Genomic DNA, 21,408 nt, shown 5'->3' with positions numbered 1-21,408 from the left:
CCTTCTCCCCTCCCTCCCGCCTTGGCGGCCGAGTGCGGGCTCCTCGCTGCGGGTTTCGAAAAGAGAAGTATTGGGGGGCAGTAAAAACCACCGAAAAACAAAGATAAGGAAGGGGAAAGGTGCGGCCGCAGCGAGCCGGGAGCGGCGGGCGCCGAGCGAGAGGCAGCGCGGAGCCGAAGGTACCTGATAGGAGGAGGAGTTACCGGGACAGCAAGTGCGATGTTTTGATTTAAGCGAAAGTAGAGTTAAGTTTCGTCTAAGCAGTTGTGTTCTTTGAAAGCCCCTCTGATGGCGTGTTTTCTTTAAAACGGTGTTTTTCCAGACACTGCTCGCTCTTCGAAGACGATAACGTCTTGCGTCCCCTGTGACCTGTGCTCTCTCCCCTGTGGTCACCTCTGCTTGGAGTTTGTCTCAAATGCCGGGTCAGGCAGAGCTGGCTCCAGAGCTCCAAATTAGCAAGAGATTTGGCTGTTGTGAAGTTTATAGTAACATTAGAGTTGCTCCTGTGAAAGTAATAGAACATGCAGAAGATTTCTGGGAAAATTTATCCATATGCATAGAGGTGGGACGTAGATTCTGTCCCCAGCTCCTGTCTCGCAGCAGGGGATCGATGGAGATCAATCCGGCTACAAGAAAGCTGGGGAGGGACTGTTCACAAAGGCTTGTGGTGATAGAACTAGGGGCAATGGGTATAAACTGGAGGGGGCAGAGCTAGACTAGACATAAGGAGGAATTTCTTCACCATGAAGCTGGTGAGGCACTGGCACAGGTTGCCCAGGGAAGGTGTGGATGCCCCATCCATGAAGTGGTCAAGACCGGGTTGGATGGGGCCTTGAGCAGCCTGATGTGGTGGGAGGTGTCCCTGCCCATGGCAGGGGGTTTGGAACTAGATGGTCTTTAAGGTCCCTTCCAACCCAAACTAGTCTATGACTGTACAATTCTGTGATTCTATGACCGTGGCCCGAGTGGTCCCCAAAGTCCTGCAAAAAGCGATGTGCTTGTCTGAGTGTGACACTGTTCAAATCGTGCTGGTGTTGGGCATTTTCTTATTTGGATCTAATCCCTACACAAAATTATGATGTACGTGTGTACAGATTCTACAGGGTTTAGGAGAGGATCCTCATACCTGTTGGTGGTATTTGGTTACAAATACAAAAATTTCGTTAGTTGATGCTGCCCATCACACAGTGGGTACTGTTTGAACAGTAGCAGTATTTACCTACACTAAAGCAGTTATAGTATTTGCAATATTTGTAATGGAAAACTGCAGATACTTGTGGCACATGTAAAGACCCTAATTGGTAAATGTATGTTTTCTAAAGATAATTAAGTTGTGGTGTAAGCTAAAGTAATACAAGTGACACCGAGTGCTTATTTGTTTATGTTTCTTTTTCACTGATCTCAAATGCTAGTTCTGGAGCTGTTCTAAAAGCTGGTCTGCATTCAAGTGAAATAAACAGGCTGCTAAAGCCACAAATGGACAATTTTCTGTAGCCTTTAATAAGATATACAAATTTAAATACATGTTTCTTAGGCCGGCTTCTTCTAAATCCCTGTTACATTTTACTTTTTGCCTTTTTTTTTTATCTTAATTTTCTTTTTGAACCTTGATCTTTCGTAACAGGTACAAAGCTTTGAACCTTATTTAATTAATATGCAAGTCGACAAAAAGACAGCATCTACCAGCATCTACAGGAAGGACTTCTGAGTTTATTTTATGTCATGCAACTCTGCATATAGCCAAGAGCTTGCGATGGCAACTCTCTGTCAAGGGTTGTCCTCTGAGTAGGGTGCCAGGCATATTGTTGTTGCCAACAAGTTAAGTGGTAGTAATCATTGTACAGCAGTCCTTTTGAACTCTGCCACTGCCGCTCCTTAATCAGCTGCAGAGCTCACTGCATGACCATTTCTTTCCCTTCCTGGATTCTCAGCCTGATGATTGCATAGTGGTGGAGATCACTTAGAAAACAGAAGTTGCATTGGAAGGTAAAGAGTAAATACGAGAAAATGTGTTCCTAATTACCAAAAAAATAAAATATATATATATATATCTCGATATCAATACCTGCACCTCAAACAAGGTTACTTTGACTTCAGAGTTGAAGTTTAGTCACTCAGCTTAATTCCAGAACTGATGCCTGGACTTTTAGGAACAGGTAAGAGGTGTTGCCCTCCCCAAACAATAAGACTTTGAGACATGTGATGCAGAACAGCATGAGCCATGAATGCTTTCTGTCTAGGAAATGACTGCAGGGACCATGGTCTGTCATGTTCTCAAATTATGCCCCTTCTCCAACACATAAATATTACCACAGTTTTAGTCACACTGTGTTTGTCATCATCTGTCAGTCAGCAGGCTACATGAATCTATGTGGAAATGATGAGGCAAACAAGAGCTGCTTGGCTATTGCTGCTCAGACTATCCTGTTCTCCAGTGGTCTTTCATACGCATCTAATAGGGAACATAGGAATTAACCATGTGGAAGTTCTTGTATTTGACTTCTCCAGACAAATGAATATCATTTGTGCCTCACCAAATCATATTTTGAGGAAACAGTAACATGGCTCTTTGTGCTTGGGTGCTATTCTGCAAGGTGAACGGAGTATTCAGGGTATCATCAGTGCTGGCATGATGCATGTGCCGCAGGGCTCCAGGCTTCAGGATGCCCTACGTCAAGGCTGCGTTGTTCTTCAGCAATAGCTTATGATAAATGCTGCATATTTTATGGTCATTCAAATATTTATGGAACCTAAAAGCCATAGTATATTTTCTGTACTCAGAACTGAAAATGTCTGGAGACATAAGTGATGACATCCCATCTGAAGAAAAACGTGAAGTAGTGGAAATGCCCAGCAATGAGGTTTTGTCTCGTGAGTCAGTACCACACCTAATGGAAGCTGAGATCTTGCATGAGTCTTCACATGATAAACATGGACAGGCCAGTCAGAGTGCCAGCGATGGACAGGAAGGAGAGATATTTATTAACAAAAAGCCTTTGACTGAAAAACTAATTGAAAGTCTGCCTTCCAATGGAGAGGTGACTGAAGATGTGCCTACAGAGTGCAATGAGACTGTAAGCCTTGATGCAGAACCTGAATCTGAAGAAACACCGCCTGAACAAAGCAGTCCAGTAAGTAACACTTTCTTTTCCATGAAAGCACTCCCCCCTAAGCTTTGTAAGGATGGAATTTTGTACGGTGTACTTACTGTTTTTCACAGAAGCCTAGGAAGTTATGTACAGAGAACCTGCATGGAAATAAAATTAATTTAATTGCAACGCTAGGCTTTCGGAAACTAGAAACAGTTGAACTTCTCTTTGCCAGTATGATACTAATTTGGTCTTTCTAGACTGATTGCAGTGAAACTAAACCAGAGCCAAAATTCAGAATCTAGTCCATTTAGTATAGATATAATGCTCTTGTGATTTTGTTATCTGGATTTCTTTACAAATCTCCTTCATTCAGTTCACAAAATGAACCTAGAAGAGGACAGAATAGAAACTGCACATGCATCACTGAATCTTATACTTGCTAATTTTCAAGTCCTTGACTTTACAAAAACAGTGTATGTTTCACAAGGCTCAGTGAAATGACCAGTAGTTATTGATTTGTTCTGTGCCAGTAGTGCTTGATTTGTGATCCACAGACCTTTTGAAGTCCTCTGAGTAATTGCAAGAGGGTAATAAAAGAAATGTAAGGAAAACAAGGCTTTTTTTATAGACTACACAGCACCCAAATCCCAAACACACGACATAGCTGAAGGTGTTATCATCTCCACTGAAATAATATTCAGACATCCACAAATTGAAAAGGTTCAAATACTTCGGTTATGTCCCCCCCCGCAGTGAGAGGGACCTACTTAGAAGAGGTGACAGGGGGTCTGTACACTGCACAATGTAGAGCTGTCTTGGGAGCTTGTTTTCAGCATTTGGAGACTGGAGACTTTCTTGAGACAACAGTTTCTTTAAAATTTAATGTAGAATAGTGATAACTGCATGATACCACACATTAATGTAAAATGTGGGCAGCGCATCCTCTGGCTGTGTTTTTATTGAACTAAGTTGTTCAGAGTTCCTTGTTCCACTGGGTTACACTCTGAGGAGGCTCAGGCAGAAAAAACTTTAACTCAGGCTCCGGGTAGAACGCTGGAAGGATCCAGGTTCTGTCACTCTCTTATAATAGCCGTAATAAACTTGTATGGCTCTATAGGATCGGGTGCCCGAAGCAAAAGAATTAGGACATCTGTAAAGACCTCTCTGGAGTTTTAGGCATTTTTAGGAATAGGTGATCCTAACTAAGCTTTCCGCTCTGCTTTCTCATGCACAGAAGTTTAAACTCCACATAGTACCCAATCTAGCATTGGCCATAAGTGGTTAGGATCGCATTAAGAATCTATTGCACTTTTAGGAATGAAAAGACCTTTAAAAATCTGGCCTTAGTAACCAAACTGTGAACGTAAAGGCAATATAAATCAGTCTTTATAATAAAGCTAGAGAAGGGCATGTCTGGCCAGGGATACTACATATGAAATAAGATTTAGTTTAGTATGATGCCAAATTCTTAACTAATTCCCCGTATGGACACTGTTGTTTCACATTGAAGTTGTGGTTGTGTTCTCTTCGCAGATTTGTGCACTGGTATTGGCACCTTCCCAAACAGATGTTACAATTATTCAGCAAGAAGTTAGGCTTTGCAGTAGAGCTTGCGGAACCCATTATGGGGGCCTTTCAGTGAAAGCCTGCAAGGTTAGATTAACCCACTACAGAAGGCTGTTCGAATTAGACTATCTGACTTTGTATTGAAACAGCCAAACAATCGGTTTCACATAGAGTGAGGCTGATGACCTTGGGTTCCTTCTGGGGGAAGAAAGGGAGAGGTGAGAACAGTAGCTACCCTGCGGTGCCATAAGAATGCTACCTTTCATGCGAAGACTACTTTGCGCGAAAGCTTAAGAATTTCCCAGAGGAGGTGGTGGCAAAGCTTTTGTCAGTCATCATTCTGGGCTATTTCTTTGAATGTTTTGTACCTTGAAAATCATTCTTCAGAAGGCATCATCATGATTAGGGAAGCCAAATATTATATTACAAAGTACTATTGTCAAATTGTATACTCTTGTAAGTAGTGGCACAATTGTTTTTACTCGTATCATAACTCATTACATGGACTTTGTTGCCTCGCAAGTTCTTTGTGTTTCCTTCTGCCTTTGGGTAACAAATTTTAGACATTGGACTCATATTTTTGTTCTTTCAGGCCACAGACTCCTCATCTAAAGCAAGCAGATGGGGAGCTTGGGGTACGTGGGGGAAGTCTCTCCTGTCATCAGCTTCTGCCACAGTGGGTAAGTGTTCAGTCAGTAAAGTACATGGAAACAAATTATAATTTTAATGTGTCGTAAGACACACTAATATCGCATCTTAAATGTTTGTAGACAGCTTTGTCCTGATATACTTGGCAAGCATGATTTTTTTTGATAGGAAGAAGGATCTTCTTAAACTGTCGAAGTGCAGAAGTGTTTCTTCAGATCAGATAATGGGCATGGTACTAAGATTTTGTAAAGTTAGTGAATTACTGTCATTGTGGCTTCTTCACAAAAAGGTTACATAATCTGATACAATTACTATCAGCCAAAGATTTATTGTTTTTGAAGTTAAAGTGCTCCAACCCAGATTCGTGCACATGCGTGTCTGTGTTTTATACACCACAACTTCTGTTTACAAAATATGAATTCCTTTCTTAGAAGTCATTCCAGCTTTCGCTGACACCCAGTGAAGCTGTTTAGGCTATCACCCTAGGCTACAGAGAGCAGAACGACATACTGAAACATGGACCCCCTACTCCCTCTCCTTATACTCTTATTTCCAATAGTATGCCTGTACAGAACATTCTTGTGAACATTTTAGGTAAAACTTAACCATTACACATCGAAGTCCCACAGACAAAAAGCGAAGCATGCAAATACCTTGTTAACAGTGGGAAGTAATGTCTTAGAAAACAGCTACTAAGCTGTTAACTAATCAGTTCTTGTAAAGGATCCACAAAACGCCTTTGAAAGAGGAACCTAGGAATTAAAACTAATTGCTCGTTACTAAAAATAATGGATTCGATGGATACATTGGTTTTATGATCCCATATAATAAATATGGCTAAATAATTCCTCTCCTTATCCTACTCTGTTCTATGAACAGCAAATTATTTTTGTCTGTTTCTCAGAGAAGGAGGGTATTTCTGTGTCCTCTCATTTCCATAATACCCACACTCAAGGGTTCATCACTACCTTTTATTTCAGATGGTCCAGCTAATTAACATACCTAATAAAACTCAGTATAGGTTTCTAAGATGTCTTTAAATTGACATAAGTAACGGTTGCTGGTGAAAGGAGCAGGCCTGCCCTGCCCCAGCCATGTGTTTCTTCCTTCTCTCATGCTAAAAGTAGCCTTCGTTGTAAGTGATCTGGGGAGATGGTTTATGGAACTGATTTTGAAAAGTACAAATGAAGTAATAGCTGGATCATTTTGAAAATTCCCTAATCTGGCTCACCATTTGATCACCCAAATGCTATTAAATGAGAAATTATGAACACAGAACTCGCCGATGGGGACAAGGGCAGCTTAACTAGCTGAGGAACTGCATAAATGTTCTCAACTTGTGTTTAACCTTAAAGTTAAGGGCTTCTGTGTTGAAAATTTTGCACATTTTTTTCCACAGCACTATTAGTAGATCTAATAAAGGCTACTGCTTTCACAGCCTTCCACAAGCCTTGACTCTCTCACATTCTCAGACCATCATAACAGAATTCTGAGAAGAATTTGGCTGAGCATAAATAACTAAAGAAGAAAAATTATGTGCATAAAAGTAATTTTACTCTTGATCATTTGAAATTGTAAAGCTGATGAATTCTTCAATTCATTTTTATAGTTGCAGCAGTGGGTTTCTTGGAACAGAGCTCTTTTGTGTCATTCAGTTTTTGCCTGAGATAGCCACATTTATTCTGTTTAGCTTTTGCTAATTAGTAGTCTATCAAATGGAACTGCTAATGTTGTTTGTGAGTAAAAGTTTGTTACCATTTACTGTTCTTACAGGCTTGCAGTGGCAATCTCACAGTCTTCTGTTGCTTAGAAGTCTCGGCTTGACTGAATAGTCGGTTTAATGTCACAAAGTGTATACATTTTCTGTGGGGCAGTATGGCCATAGATATTTTCTTGCCCAATTGACATGAGCTTGCCTGAAAATGGTGAATGCTGTTAGAAAAAGTTTGGGGGACGAACAAGAATGTGTTGTTTCCCTTCTCCAATAAGCAAACAATACATACTTTTTACAGCTGTTTGTTGCCTGTGTGTTATAAAACCTGCGGTCAGCTTTGTATCTGTAGGTTTCCATGGAATTTTTAAAGACATGATCTCATTTTTATGTAGATAATATAACACCTTGGTTCACATACATTAAAAATTCTGGCTTAATTGATACTGGCTTCCTAACGTACCATCTGACAGCAATATGACTGTCTTCACAGGCTGTAAAATATGTGCAAGTTTGTTGCCTAGGCTGTCTGACTTGATAAGGTTGTGTAATGTTATCTGGTTTGAATAGGTGTACCATCACCATGTACATGTATTTTTAGAATTGTTATTATTCTAAAATGAGCACGGCTGGAACAGATCAAGTTACTTAGGGAAAGGAACATCCACCTGCAGAAAAGAAAAAAAGAAAATATTAAAATAATTGTAATTTTACATGGGAATGGTTGCACTACGTCAGACTGAAGGCCCATCTACTGTCTAGTTTCTGGCAGTGACCAAGAGCAACTGGGAAAGAGCCTGAAACCAGATATATGTAAAGGATCGCCTTCTGTGTTTTCTCTTTCCATTTCCTGGGATCTACAACTTACACAGACTTCCTGACTCTGGGGTCAGGGTAGGATTGAATTTCCATATTACTATCTAATAATTTTGGATCTAACTTTTCTGTATGAATTTATTAAATAAAATAGGCTTTCAATTATGCATAAATCAAATGTACATTCTTCCATCCCATAGTCCAATATTTTTCGTGGGTTTTTTTTTTTTCCTTGTATGGTATCCTGAACCTGATATTGAATCCTAAGTCTTTAGAACATTTTAACTTGTTTTCTGTGGCATTATAACTTGGGATGCTAAATCAAACATTATAATATAGTTCACTGAACCTAAGGTATCTTGTAAGACCAGATAATCTTAGATTTGTTCCAGGAAAACAATGCAGCAGGTAATGATTTATATTCTTGATTCAGAGGGCTTACTTCCTAGAGGTTATTATGGAAATTCATGCTTAATCCTGTGAAGTATTTACTGCCTGTCACTGTCATAGACTGGATGTAGGACTGCATAAACCATATATCTGCCTCAGTATGATAATCCCTAGTGACATACAGAGAGAAAAAAAAATCAAAGCTATTGGAAATTTTTATGAGCTTTCTTCTTTTTATTAATTATTTATTATTGCCCTTCAAGTTGCTCCGTGTCATATCTGAGCAGTTCAACCAACAATTCATCTGATTCTCCATCAGAAAATAGGTCTGGCATGATCCAGTCTATTGTGATGTTTCTTATTCCTTCAGTTTAGGAAATAGTATAAGTAAAGCTGCTTTCTTGGAATTAGACTTACCAGCAACACCTTCAGCATGCGATTTTTCTGTTGCTCAGTTGTTGTCGTTGTTGTGACACAGCTGCTTGTCTGGAGAACTATGACAAATATTTACTACTCCTTATATTTTTCTTCAAAATTGTACTCTAAAACCAGCAAAAAAAGTGTGAGATGGACTAGATAACATCTTTAAGGCCTAACCAAATACGTTCAGCTTGTAGCAACTGCTGTTGTAGAACAGCCCCAGTTACAAGAGGCCTTGAAAGATAGTCTTGTCCAAGCTTTTGTGGGAAAGGGAGCCCAGATGAGATTATCTAGCTCTTTGTTCGGTCACATCTCAAAAACCTCCAGCAATGGAGACTTAGTCACATCCCTGGGGAGGTTGTTCCAGTGAATGATTGTTCTTACTGTAAAAAATGTCTCTCTTGCATTCCTTTCTCTTTAAGTCTAAGCTGAAATGGTTGTTCCAAGGATCTCAATTTCATTATCCTTCAAATCCTGATTTAGAGCTTCCAAACAGATTAACATTTTTACTGCATGGCTATAATTTCTTTATCATGTCTGATTTTAGTTTCTAATAATAAGGCAGTTTGCATATAAGTTTTATCACATCTCTCTTTAACTAACTCCGCACAGATAGCCAGTGATTGTTTCGATGATGGTTTGGTATTCTAAAGAAAATGTGTATTCTCTTTAAACTGATTGGGATGTTATTTGAATCAAGGTTCCTACCACAAGACAGATGTGATGCTCCTCTATTAACAAAATCTGTAATGCCTTTAGACTAGTAGCCGACACTGCCTGAACCGTACTTAGTATCTGACACTAGGTGTCACACTAAGAAAGTTATTCAATCTGCCTCATTATTGACATGAAGAGTTTTCTTTTGTTTTTAAAAGGTGCAGGAAGTTTGATTTCCCTCCTCATGGAACTAGAGTGCAGTAGATCCACTGAAAGCACCAAGAAGCCATGAGGTCAGCTTAGCTGTACCAGCAAACCTTTTATACCCAGGGCTGAAATGAGCGAAAATATAGTCTCAGTCTGTACTTGAAGCTTGTGACTTGCATTTTTTAAAACAGCTTGTATGCTTGAAAGCTTCCCTATTTGGGGTGTTTTTCCCAACTAAGCTATCTCTGAGTTTAATGAAGGTTACTACCTTCTCCTGTAAGTCTTGCCTTTCATATGCTGCATTGTTTTGTATGGATGAATTATGGTGTTTATAAGGTGCTCATATGGAGGTGCTTAACAAGCCATATTTCCAAGCAAAGTCTGTTCTCTGTCATGGTGCGTGCATGTGCTTCTCTCCATGTAAGCTTGCTGGTTTTTACCTCTACAGTAAAAGTAATAAGAAATAGAACGCAGCTGTTTAGCATAGTCTGTGAGTTTCATACTATAAGGCTGCTTAATACATCTCTCTCATGCATTGCTTGTAATTAATATTCTGCTAGCTTGATTATTTTGTGCTTGTGTATGTTCCTCATCTACTTCTTCACTCAGTAGAACAGCACATGGAAATATCGAAAACCCATTGTTCTCCCTGGTATGCTGAAAACCCTTTCTTCTCACTCAGTATGATAGAGTGAAATGTTACGTGTGATGTCACTGTGTTCATGAGGTTGGATAGCATTACACATGGATATGCATAATAACCAGCATAGTATGGCTTAAGTTGAAGTCTGTGTGGAACAGAATGCAAATGCTTCAGATAATGTGAAACTAAAGTATTGAAATGAGGTGAATATCTTTTCCATTCTCTGTAGATACTGTTCCCCTGTTTTGAAATAAAGAACGATATAAAAAACCCAAACAAACCAAAAAAGAAGGTAAAGGCTGCGTGTTATGCTTGTACCTTATGTGTTCATAAAACAGACAGTCCTTTCAGAAGACTTTTTTTTTCATTGCATAGGTTCAGCTGATTAAGGGAAAACTGGTTTGGGGGCTGAAATCACTCAACTGTGGGTGGTCACTCAGCTGTGGGTGGTCACTCAACTGTTTTGTAAACAACACTTAACAGTTGCTGTAGCAGCAAAACCCTTTTTCACAGTTCTTCCTTTTTTGAAAGTACTGAATGCAAGTAACAGTTGGGAGGAATCCTGGTCATGCTTTTGGTCATGGCAGTTCCTTTGCTCTCTCAATGTCTTTTAATGTGGGCTTACGATCTAGAGGAGGTTGAGAACCAGTAATCTGTTGTAGCAGCCTTTATGCCTATTGCTGTTATTAAAATCTTTTACCATTGAAATAAGGAGATTTGAAACTAGTCTCAATTACTGGCTTAATTGGAATTACTCCTTATTTATAGAGTGGATAGCATTAAGTATTATCAGAATCTATCCCATGTTCTTGTTTTAGCTACAAGGAAGAGAATCTTTTAAAAGCCTTTAAGGGAATTGAGTGCCAATAGAATATCCTCAGCATAGCTGGCTTTTCCACATACCTAGTTTACTTCATTTAGTAGTGTGGTAGCCAGGGACGAAATCTCAGATTCATCCTCCCTATCTGTGTCACTGAACCAGGGAGTCCAGTTACGTGGGGGTACTAGATTGACACAGGACAATGAGTGATTCTCTACAGAGAATGATTTAGATTTCAGGCATGCTAAACTGCCCTCCGGAGGTGTCTCTTTGCCTCTTCCAGCTCTACAGGGAATCCAAAACTGCTAAGCTGCGAGGTGGAAGACAAGAATGCCTGAAGTGAAGAGGGATGTGTCTGACTAAAGCATTGGTGGGTCATCTGCAGGCCACACTATTAGGCACTGCTTGCAAAGCCTTCATTTTCAAATTAAAGATTCCAGCTGGCAAGATGAACAACAATATTCTGCTGAAATTACCAACCAATAGGAAAAAAAGAAATCACTTAGGCAATAAAAACAGAAGGAACAACACTGGGGGGAAGAAAGCATACTTTCTTCAAAAAGCATGCAGTTAACAATATCTATTGAATAGCTCCTCAGTTTCTGCTGTTACAAATGAGAAAACAGACGTGTTTGAGGTGTTCCGAAGTTTACAACATCAGCTCATTTGTGTTGCCACACTCACTGTAAAAACACTAATGCACCCATATCCCTAAAGTGTAGGCTCATCTCCCATATCTTCTTTTATTTCTGTGCCTTTTGAAATTACAAATAACCATTTTCACTTTGAAAGCAACATGTGCCTCTGCCATGTTTATGCATGTATGTGTATCTAACAGTGGTTGCTTGTTTCAGTTGTGGTCTTCTGATCTTATCTGCTTATGCTGTTGTAGTCAAACATACAGCTTAGTTCAGCAAAACCTCTCCTAATTGACCTGAAATATTTTCTTATGATTCTAGTACATGTAAACACAGCCCTGAAAATGCTGCTTTTTGTAAGTCTGCAAGTATCAGTACAGAAACTGTGTGCCTCCTTTTCTTGGAAATATGAGCTTAACTGTAAAACTGTGAGAACCAAATTACAGAATGTAACAGAAAAAATAATTTAGATGCAGGGAAAAAAAGGAAAATTAATCCAAAAATCCATAACTTTTTCACACACAGTTAAAGGGAACATTTTCTTTATTTTCATAGAGGTTTTTTATATAATTATGGGGCAATAATATTATTTTTTAGCAAGTCAAATCCTTAAGAAGAATTAAGTCAATGGAAAGAACAGAACGCTTTTGCTCCTTTAAAATGTCATGAGCAGGAGAAATGGAAAGGAGTGTGACTTGGAGGATCTATTACATCAGTTTAAAAGCATAATTAATAGTTATTTAAGTTAGTCCCGAGAATTTGGAGAGTAAATAAATCACTATAGACTCTATTCATCCTACTATTTGCATTGAAACAATTTAAAAATGTGCAGGAGATTGGGATGAGACAAAGTAGTACACAGCTCTCCGGTGTCTGCATTGGAATAGATTTTGCAAAAGACAAGAAGTCATCCAGCAAGGACTTACATCATTGTGGTGCATAACCTGATATGTCTTGTGCAGCTGGATGTACTGCTGCATTTTGTAAGACATGAGATGAAATAGACAAAAGTGATGTTTTCTTTAGACAGGTACAAGTATTTACCTGCTCAGTCTCTCTGTTTCAGTATAAAACATAAGGATCCCATGCAGCTTATGCTGTCATATAGAAAATTTCTTGTTTCTCCTCATCTTTTCCTTAGGGGACCTCTATTCTTTGTGTTTACCTCCAGATACTCCGTTTTTTCTTGTATGTGATGCCTCTTCACACATGTTTTCTAGAACATATTTATTACTGAATTCATAGAGCAGTGGATGTGCAACCCATTTGGAAATCATAGAATTGTGAATTTAAGCTTTTCTTCTTCCCAGTCCATTTCAAATAGTTTTGCTTCCTTTGATGTAATGTTCAAAAGTATATTTGTATGACTACACACACATATACATATACATGTATATTCAGAACAGAGCACTGGCAAATTATAGGCTATTTTGGTGTAGTTAGTATAACTCAGAAAAGATGCTTTGAACTTTTCTATTAGAACATGAACACAATTGTGGGAAAGTGTGGGCATCATTTAATGAATCGTTATGCTTGACTTCATGTCTTAGATGTCTAGTTATCTGCCTGAGTGTCTGTGCAAATGGCTTTTCTGAAATTATATATCTATTTACAGTTCAGTTTAAGGTAACAAAGCAAAGAAGTATATAATTGTCATTAATACTTCTCATAAGTAGTTAGGCAGATAGTTAAAGCACTCTGTATTGCCCTGCTGCTAGAAGTGATCAGCTTTGTGTAGTAATGGTGTATTGTGCAAGAAAAGAAATTAAATAGAGTCACTAAAGCCATTTAATTCTGTGTTGGAAAGAAATACAGCTCACCTGGTTGGTTGTTTACTTATTGCCTCTCAGCTGATGTGGAGAAAATTCCAGCTAAGGAAGATGTGCCAGTTGGATCATTTGTAATGAGAGAAGCATATCATGAATGTACTTATGGATATACACGGAAGCAGAATAGGCAGACAGTTTGAGGGCAGTCTTTTTTAAGGGCCGTGTTTTCAGCTATAGCTGATGCAGGTTAGGAAGCTCCTACTTCATTTTGTTGACTGCCTAGGCAAGCCTACCTAATCCTATAGCAGGATATTACCAGTCCATGCAATCCTATTCTGACAGAATTATTCAGACAAAAATACTAATAACTTATATTCTTTACATTAAACTAGATAATTTTAATGAAACAGAGAGTTAGGGAATCACTACATATGCGTCACGTAAAGGTGGTCAAATTTCTGTAGATCAGCTACCACTGGAACAATAACTGTGTCATCTGACACCCACAGACCTTACAAAGTATATTTAAACAGCTTTGAGGAGAGACACATTAGGATTTGACTTCAATTGAACAAATGAGGAGCTTAAATCCTGAAATAACTTCAAAGACCAAGGTCAGTATTGCTAAAATACTTACCTAAAGTAGCACCTATGCAGCAAACTGGAGAACTGATTCCTTACCTCAGCCCTGCAGCCATCCACAGTTCATTAATTGTGGGTTAATTGTTCTAGACATCTGAAAACTAGTTGAGGCCAAACCCTATGGCACTAGAAGCACCATCAATTTCTGTCTAAACTAATTGTAATAGAATGTTTAGCATTTTGAAAAGTGAGGAGCTAAACTTGTATGTGCCACTGAAATGAGTTTTAGATTTCAGATCCAGTATAATTTGTATTATATTTCAACTTTATCATTTCTAAGTAGTTAATATACTGGACATAGTAGAATAAGTGAATTGTTACCATAGAAAAATTAAGCAATTGAGGTAAGTTTAATAGTCATTCTAACTGTCATCATGCATGAAGTATACTATGCACTGTTAGGAATAAGTTTTCATATAATAGAATTTAAAATATGGTACTTGTGCAGGTCATGGAATAACAGCAGTAAAGGAAAAAGCAGGAACTACCCTAGGAATTCACAACACAAGTTCAGCATCTTTGGAAACAGCAGAGCCTCCTGCCACTGAAACAACAAATATACGTAAGTTCAGGTTTACTGAAATTGGACGAAACTCTCTGACGCTGCCAAACTATTACAATTTGAAAAATTTTAAGGTCTTGATTACAGAATCCAGCTTACTGTGACTTGTGACTCATAGAGTTGGAAGTATCCTACAGCTTGGTTTTTTTCTTTTGATAGAAACAGAAGATTCTCTGGATCAAAGGTCTTCTGAGAATATTCCTTCTTCTCCTTCATCTGGATCTCGTGGCATGTTTTCAGCTATCACTAATGCTGTACAAAACACAGTGAGTCATTTTAGCTGCTCTCACTACTCTACTTACTCATTGTATTTAGGTACAACTTCACTGTAGGTCACATAATAACAGGTAGAGTTTGTTAGGTTGTAGGTCTTTGTAAAAACAGTTCCATCGTAAGTCTGTTTAGTTTCTTCCATAGCAAAATAATTTTATCAATTTAAAAAAAAAGTCAAACAAAACTAAGTAGTTACTACTTTGACACCAGTTTCAGTGAAAAATATGATCTAAACAATACAGAATTCCACAGATTCTTGGGAAATCTTTTTTATGATTGTGGTGCCATCGTCTGATTTTTTTTTCTACAGTTAAGTCCTTCCAGAGAATGTATGATAAGATTTGTTATAATTTTTGAAAGCAGATGAAATAAGAAAATACTCCATTTGCTTATTTTAAGGCTTTCACTAAACCCTGTATTGTTAATCCCTGGCCCTTACCTTCACTTCTGTCTAGACTCTCATTGGGTATTAGCTTTCCCGGTCTGGCTGCAGACCTAGTGAGGCAAAATCTTCTCTCCATGGTTCTTTCCTACTGCACTGTCCATATATTTACCGTGTGTTGCACTTCATCCTTTTCTGGTTTTCCCTATTTCAGCTTTTGCAGTAAGTTGCCTGTAATACCTTTTCAGACTTTGGTAGGGTTCTCCATTATATGTCAAGTTACATCAGCATGTGAGTATCTGACAGATGCATTACCCAAATTGAAATGGAAATCTTCAGCCAGTGAAAATTCTTCTTCAGTTTACATGTATAACTGTGAGTGAGGGCTAATGCTAATACAAAGGCACAGGAAAAAGAACTGTATTTCAATAGGTAGTCCCAGAGTCATCACAAGTGTCAAAATTATAGAAATCATTTAGGTAACTGATCATGATGGACTTTGGCTCTATATTATACTTATCTAAAATATGTTCCCACAGACTACATGCCACTTTGGATGAAATTAAAGTGGTATTAGTCATAATTCTTTTATTGGCAACAGGTTTTACATTTCCTCCAGTGAGTCTTTTCATTAACTAGAAATATTTGTGTAGGTCATTTGATTCTTTTTGAAAATGTATTCAGAATGAAGTAGTGTAATTTTATAAACATACCAATTACTAGTTAAAGCATAGAGAATCTGTTTCAAAGGCAGTGAATGTTCAAAGACCATGTTGGCAAAAAACCTGTACTCTCTACAATTCATCATAGCATAAAGTGGAAAGAAAATAACCACATTGCATTATTTTATACAGGGGAAAAGTGTATTATCTGGGGGCTTAGATGCTTTGGAATTCATTGGGAAGACAACCATGAATGTCCTTGCAGAAAGTGATCCTGGATTTAAGAGAACCAAAACATTGATGGCAAGAACAGTTTCTCTGTCTCAGGTTGGATTTATTTAAATACAGCTCTGTCAATGCAGTTTCAGATTCTCTTTCCAGAATTTCAGATGCCTCAGGAGGAGGCTTTATTTATTGCAGTCAATTTTGGCTAGGCTTATGGAAATAAATATTGTGCTTTATATTTGCTCCACTTTCTTTTTCTTCACAGAACCACAAAAGATAATATAAAATCATATTTTCTGTGTAATCACATACACAAAGCTGATTTTAATAAGACAGTATTTGTGGTGATACATCGTTACACTCTGGAAACAGAATTAAATTGTTTATGTTTTTGTAATAGCTGTAGATAACATAAACACCACTCCACTACTTTCTTTGGAAATCAGTAATACTGGAATAATACGTACATTTCACTAGGAATTAAAGCTGTGAAAAATTATATCTTAACGTCTATTTAAACTAATGGTACCCTTGCACAGTCACGACTCATATGGTTAAAAGTTCAAAGACATGATAAAAACAGAAGTGTAAGTGCTGTCAGCACAAAATTAATTTAGTTCTCTAGACACTGAGGGGAGGGAGGCTGTGGTAATCAATAGACATTGAAAAAAACTTTGATTTTACTTCACATTTACTTTGTTGCAGAGAGGAGTAAGAGGTGTTTCGTCTTTAGTGTGGTCACTGTAAGTGTAAACAGACTGATACTGTTGTAGTCGGCCAAAAACGAGTAGTTCTTGCTAAGGCCCACAGAGATAAGATGAGCTTTTGAGACTACCTTCCTAAATAATATGCATGAATTCACACATAACATCTGAGGCAGAGAATGACATAAATCAGTCCTCATGGATTGCATAACACAGTGCTTCCATTTTGATGAATTGTACTTAAAACTTAAAAATTTGCCATTGTAAAACTTCTGTAACAAATGAATAACTGAAGATATTGTTGCAGAAATTTTGACTGATACCATACTGTAAGTGGCAAGAGTTCACCTGTATTCAGAGGCTTATATATATCTTCAGATACAGTTCAGATGTATTTACGAGCTTTACTTTAACAAATTTATGTGAGAGGCCATTTGTTCCTGGGAACAGAAGGAAGGAACATACGATCCTGTTCTGTACACTATTCCATCCTTCTTATACACTAACAGAAGTTTATAAGAAGGTCACTCTAGAATATCCCCAAGTATTTGCAGTATAGTTCTACCCCACCTTTAGTAGAAGTCATACATTATTAGACCAATATCTTTTGTCAGTCCTGCTGTCACATAGAACTGACTTCAGTATCTGCTAAAATATTTGATAGGAGTTATTTATGTAGCTGCATTATTTATGCAAGTAGGTGGGTGGGTCCTGAAAAAAATATTCTTCCAATTTTGTGGTCTGTGGAATGGATTGCATGACTCTTTAAGGCTCTGTATGAAATAGTCCCTTTTATTTTTCTTTTATAGTAATGGTGGCTAAATTTACTATATGATATCCATAGCTGACGTTGCTTTTGAGAACATAAGCAAGATTATTTGTTTGTTCATCTTTTTTTTTTAAAAAGATGGTTAGCAATTACCATTGGGAAAAACTACACTTACATTATTACTTAAATATTTTATTAGAGAAATTTATCAAACAAGAAGTTAGGTATTTCAGCTTGTGAATGTGATATAGTCCCAGATTTTAGTACTATTTCCTTGACAAACAGAAGTAGAAAATAATAAAATCTGTCACACGTACAGCATGACCAATAAAATAACAGGAATGATGTATATTTTTGCAGCTGCTGCGAGAAGCTAAAGAAAAAGAGAAACAGAGGCAGGCTCAACAAGCTACAGTAGGAAGAACAGCACATTATGGACTACTTTTTGATGAGTTCCAAGGTTTGTCTCATCTTGAAGCTCTGGAAATCCTGTCAAATGAAAGTGAAGCCCAGGTACAGTATGCAGAGAGCATAAATCAAAATGCTTGTTGAAAAAATTGTTCTTTGCATTGATGTCACTCTGCAGGTGCATGTGAAATGAACAGTAAATTTTTCATCAACTTCAGAGAAAGCTGGATTAGTCCTACAGGTGCATCCTGGGCTTCATGAAATTATTCTCAATGCACACAAAATTTAACTCCCAAGATAAACTCAAAGCAAGTAACTACACAACTGAAAGTTATTTTCAGAAGGACCATATATCTGCTTGTGACACTGTGCAGATATCCTTTCAGAATCTGCAAGGAGGTTCATGTCTTTTGGCTTCATATCAGGCAGCAATCCTTACATTCAGGAATTCCAAATCTACTACACGTAGAGGCTACTGAATTAAAATGAATCCTAGGTTACTTATTCAATTCTTAAGTCTTCTTTATTATGTTATGTTTTAAACTTACATAAAACTACCCCAAGGTATCATTGCTGGAAGTATACAAATGCTAGATGTCTCTCTGAAGAACATGTTTAAGTTACTAAGGCCTGTAATAAATACTTATTTGAATTTCGGTTGTTGGTAGATCTCTGACAGTAGATTTATAGCACTTTTTAAGATTCCCAGCAGTGGTATTTTGCACTGAAAGAGTTTTCTGAATTAGTTTCTAAAAATACATGTTTTCTTTTTTGCTTTAATAATTAGCGCTCTTTACCCTCTGGGACACTATGGACACTATGTACATAGTGTCCATGTTGGGTTTGGGTTCTGCATTTATGTCTAAATGCAAAATTATAAATTCAAAACCTACATATAATGTTCAAGGGCCAGCTTTAGAATAAAAAAAAGGAAAAAAAGAAACCCACAAAACAAGAAAGAGATAAGTAGAAAACAAGCTCAAGTTAATTGCATGAGTCAGCACTTATTTGTTTTTACTGTAAAATAAGGTAGGGAAGACTTGTGCAAGTTGTTACTTTAAGGTTTCTGATGTGCTTAATGTTATGTCCTAGGTGACCCTGGGTTCACAGTCCTACTCACAGCAACAGGATTGAATGCAAATGTCTGGGTCAACAAGTCTAATTCCCTGATGCATATTCCAAAAGATCCATAGAACATCTTCTAATTGCCATACACACATGCACAAAATACTCACAGTACTATAAGCATGAGACCTGAACTAACAGCTCAAAAGCCACACTCTGATGGCCCACAGGAGTACTGCAAGAACAACTGAAAGCATTGCTAGTGCCCTATGTCATTCAAATAGCAGGGATTTAAAAATATTTTAAAGGTTTTATTTTAAAAGTTTCCATTAAAAAAGAGTCCCAATAAATCCTCTGAAATGGATGATGCTATAGAGAGGGCAAAAAAGCCCTAGGTAGTTCTTCACAACCTGAGTTGGGTCTCCCAACTTTATCCTGCCTTTAACCCTAAGCATATGAGCTGGACACATCAAGGAGGAACATCAGAAAATAATGTCTCCAGTTGCTCACTAAGCCAGTCCGCATATCTATTAAGCAAGCTTAAATAACTAAAAAAATAACCTTGAAACAAACTTGAAAGTGAAGTTCTGTATCAAATAGAGAGAAGGCATTTCTTTTGGCTTCCACAGGCAAAGAGTGTGAACATCAGGTTAACGCCCAATATCTGTGGTGCAAACAGTGATGCAAATAATCTGTTTCCATCCCTCTTAGGCTTGCCACCCTGTTAGATATGCAGGGATTTGCAGATACCTGAGACACCAAAAGATTTGTTCATATGTTCTTCAGAACAGATGGACTGGTAAGACTATCAGTAACCAGTTGCATTTTGAAGGAGGAGAAACAGGCTTCTTTTTCTAACTCCTGTGAGTGCTGAGAATAAACATGAATTTGGCCTGTGCTCTTCTTTCCTGCTGGCTTCATTCAAGCAATCCCAAAGTGCTTATTACAGTTTGCGATTAAACAACAGTTTTATAGTTCAAAGCAAATGTTCCTGAAAAAGGTTCTTATGATCTTGCAAGGATGTGTAGTTTTTGTCTTACTCAACAATTTTGTTGATGAGAACTAACAGTGCATCTACATGAGTTAGAAGGTTAGAGACTAGATTTGAGCTTCCATTTCCATTAAGTTTCCGTTTCTTAGCCTATTTTGGTATCAGGCTCAAAATTAGCACTCTAAGAAAAAGGCTGTGTCTTGTTTAGGAATTACTTCTGTCCTTTCTTTTACAGATTCAGTCATTTTTAGCAACACTTGATGGAGAACAGCTGGAGACTGTGAAAAATGATTTAATTGCTATAAAGGAGATTTTTGTTCCAAAGGAATCAGCTGATGAAGTAGCACAGGAACAGAAAGGTAATTAGAAATTCAGAGACTTAACCGTAAGAACAATTGTTACTTCAGCATATGGTAATTAATAAAATTACAATCCAAACTATAATTTCTGATATCCTGATACTCCTCAAGGAAAGTTACCTTGAAATATAGTGGCAAAGCTGCTTTCTAGGTATTGCTTGGCAAAAGGTGGCACGTGCAGTGTGATAAAGAAGTTGAAGTAGCAGAAGCATATCATAACTGACATAGTGCACAGTGTCAAAGAGAATGGGACCAGCGTGGCAGCCCATGGGTCAGCTCACAAAAATTACAATTAAATGAGTGGGCCCTTTGGTTAGAGGCAAAACGGGTGTCTTAAACAGGTCATGAATTTTGGCATTCCCCACAAAAGTCTGAGAGCAGAAGGATAAGAAGTTAGCTAAAAGCCACTATAGTTATGTCTGTAGGCTTGTGAGATTCGTACCAAAGCTCTTCTAGCTAACAGAAACAATACTCTTGACCTGTATGAGGACTGGTGCGTGCCATTAAACACCATATTGATGTGTTTCAGAACACAGAAACATAAAATATATTTCTTCCACATCCTCCTGATGTTTTCAGGGATGCTTTGCCCAAGAAACCTGTATTTTGCAAGATGATGAGGTATAATTTCTTTAAGCTTCAGAAAAGTAAAAAACATTGTGTTAGCATCCGCATGTTTTAACAGCCAAGTCTTTTCTGCTCAGACTGCTGTTTCTAGCAGTCCTTACTCAGTAGGCGTGATGTCTCTCTCTGAGAGCTTATTTTTTCTTTTTGATGGGGGACAGCAAGACAGCGTAGTCTTAATACAGTAGAATTTTGTTCTAGTTCTTTCCTTTGTTACTTTTTTAAAAAGTTGGTTTGTGAGAAATAGAAGTCAAGAAAGTGTATTACCTGCTTAAGAGTGAGGATTCATGACATGTCTGTTGTTCCTTAATTTCTGTGGGAAATAGCCCCTTGCTTTGAAACCAGCCCCTAGGAAAAGCTCTGTT

The 21,408-nt window shown here is 37.9% G+C and overlaps 1 protein-coding gene across 1 annotated transcript in view; it reads left to right on the top strand.

Annotated features, from left to right (window-relative positions):
- The first annotated feature begins 36 nt into the window (after positions 1-36).
- FAM114A1 (family with sequence similarity 114 member A1) overlaps positions 37-21,408 on the top strand; it is a 37,365-nt gene continuing 15,993 nt past the window's right edge. The window contains exons 1-8 of the mRNA XM_069856188.1: positions 37-179; positions 2,782-3,131; positions 5,251-5,338; positions 14,468-14,581; positions 14,741-14,847; positions 16,091-16,225; positions 17,957-18,109; positions 20,296-20,419. Coding sequence (XP_069712289.1) covers positions 2,790-3,131; positions 5,251-5,338; positions 14,468-14,581; positions 14,741-14,847; positions 16,091-16,225; positions 17,957-18,109; positions 20,296-20,419 — 1,063 coding nt within the window. The 5' untranslated portion in view covers positions 37-179; positions 2,782-2,789. The remainder of the gene's footprint in view (positions 180-2,781; positions 3,132-5,250; positions 5,339-14,467; positions 14,582-14,740; positions 14,848-16,090; positions 16,226-17,956; positions 18,110-20,295; positions 20,420-21,408) is intronic.

This window comes from Phaenicophaeus curvirostris, chromosome 4 (genome assembly GCF_032191515.1).
Source record: "Phaenicophaeus curvirostris isolate KB17595 chromosome 4, BPBGC_Pcur_1.0, whole genome shotgun sequence".
Classification (NCBI taxonomy): domain Eukaryota; kingdom Metazoa; phylum Chordata; class Aves; order Cuculiformes; family Cuculidae; genus Phaenicophaeus; species Phaenicophaeus curvirostris.
The sequence above is the reverse complement of the archived record's forward strand: the minus strand, read 5'-3'. Positions and strand labels throughout refer to the sequence as shown.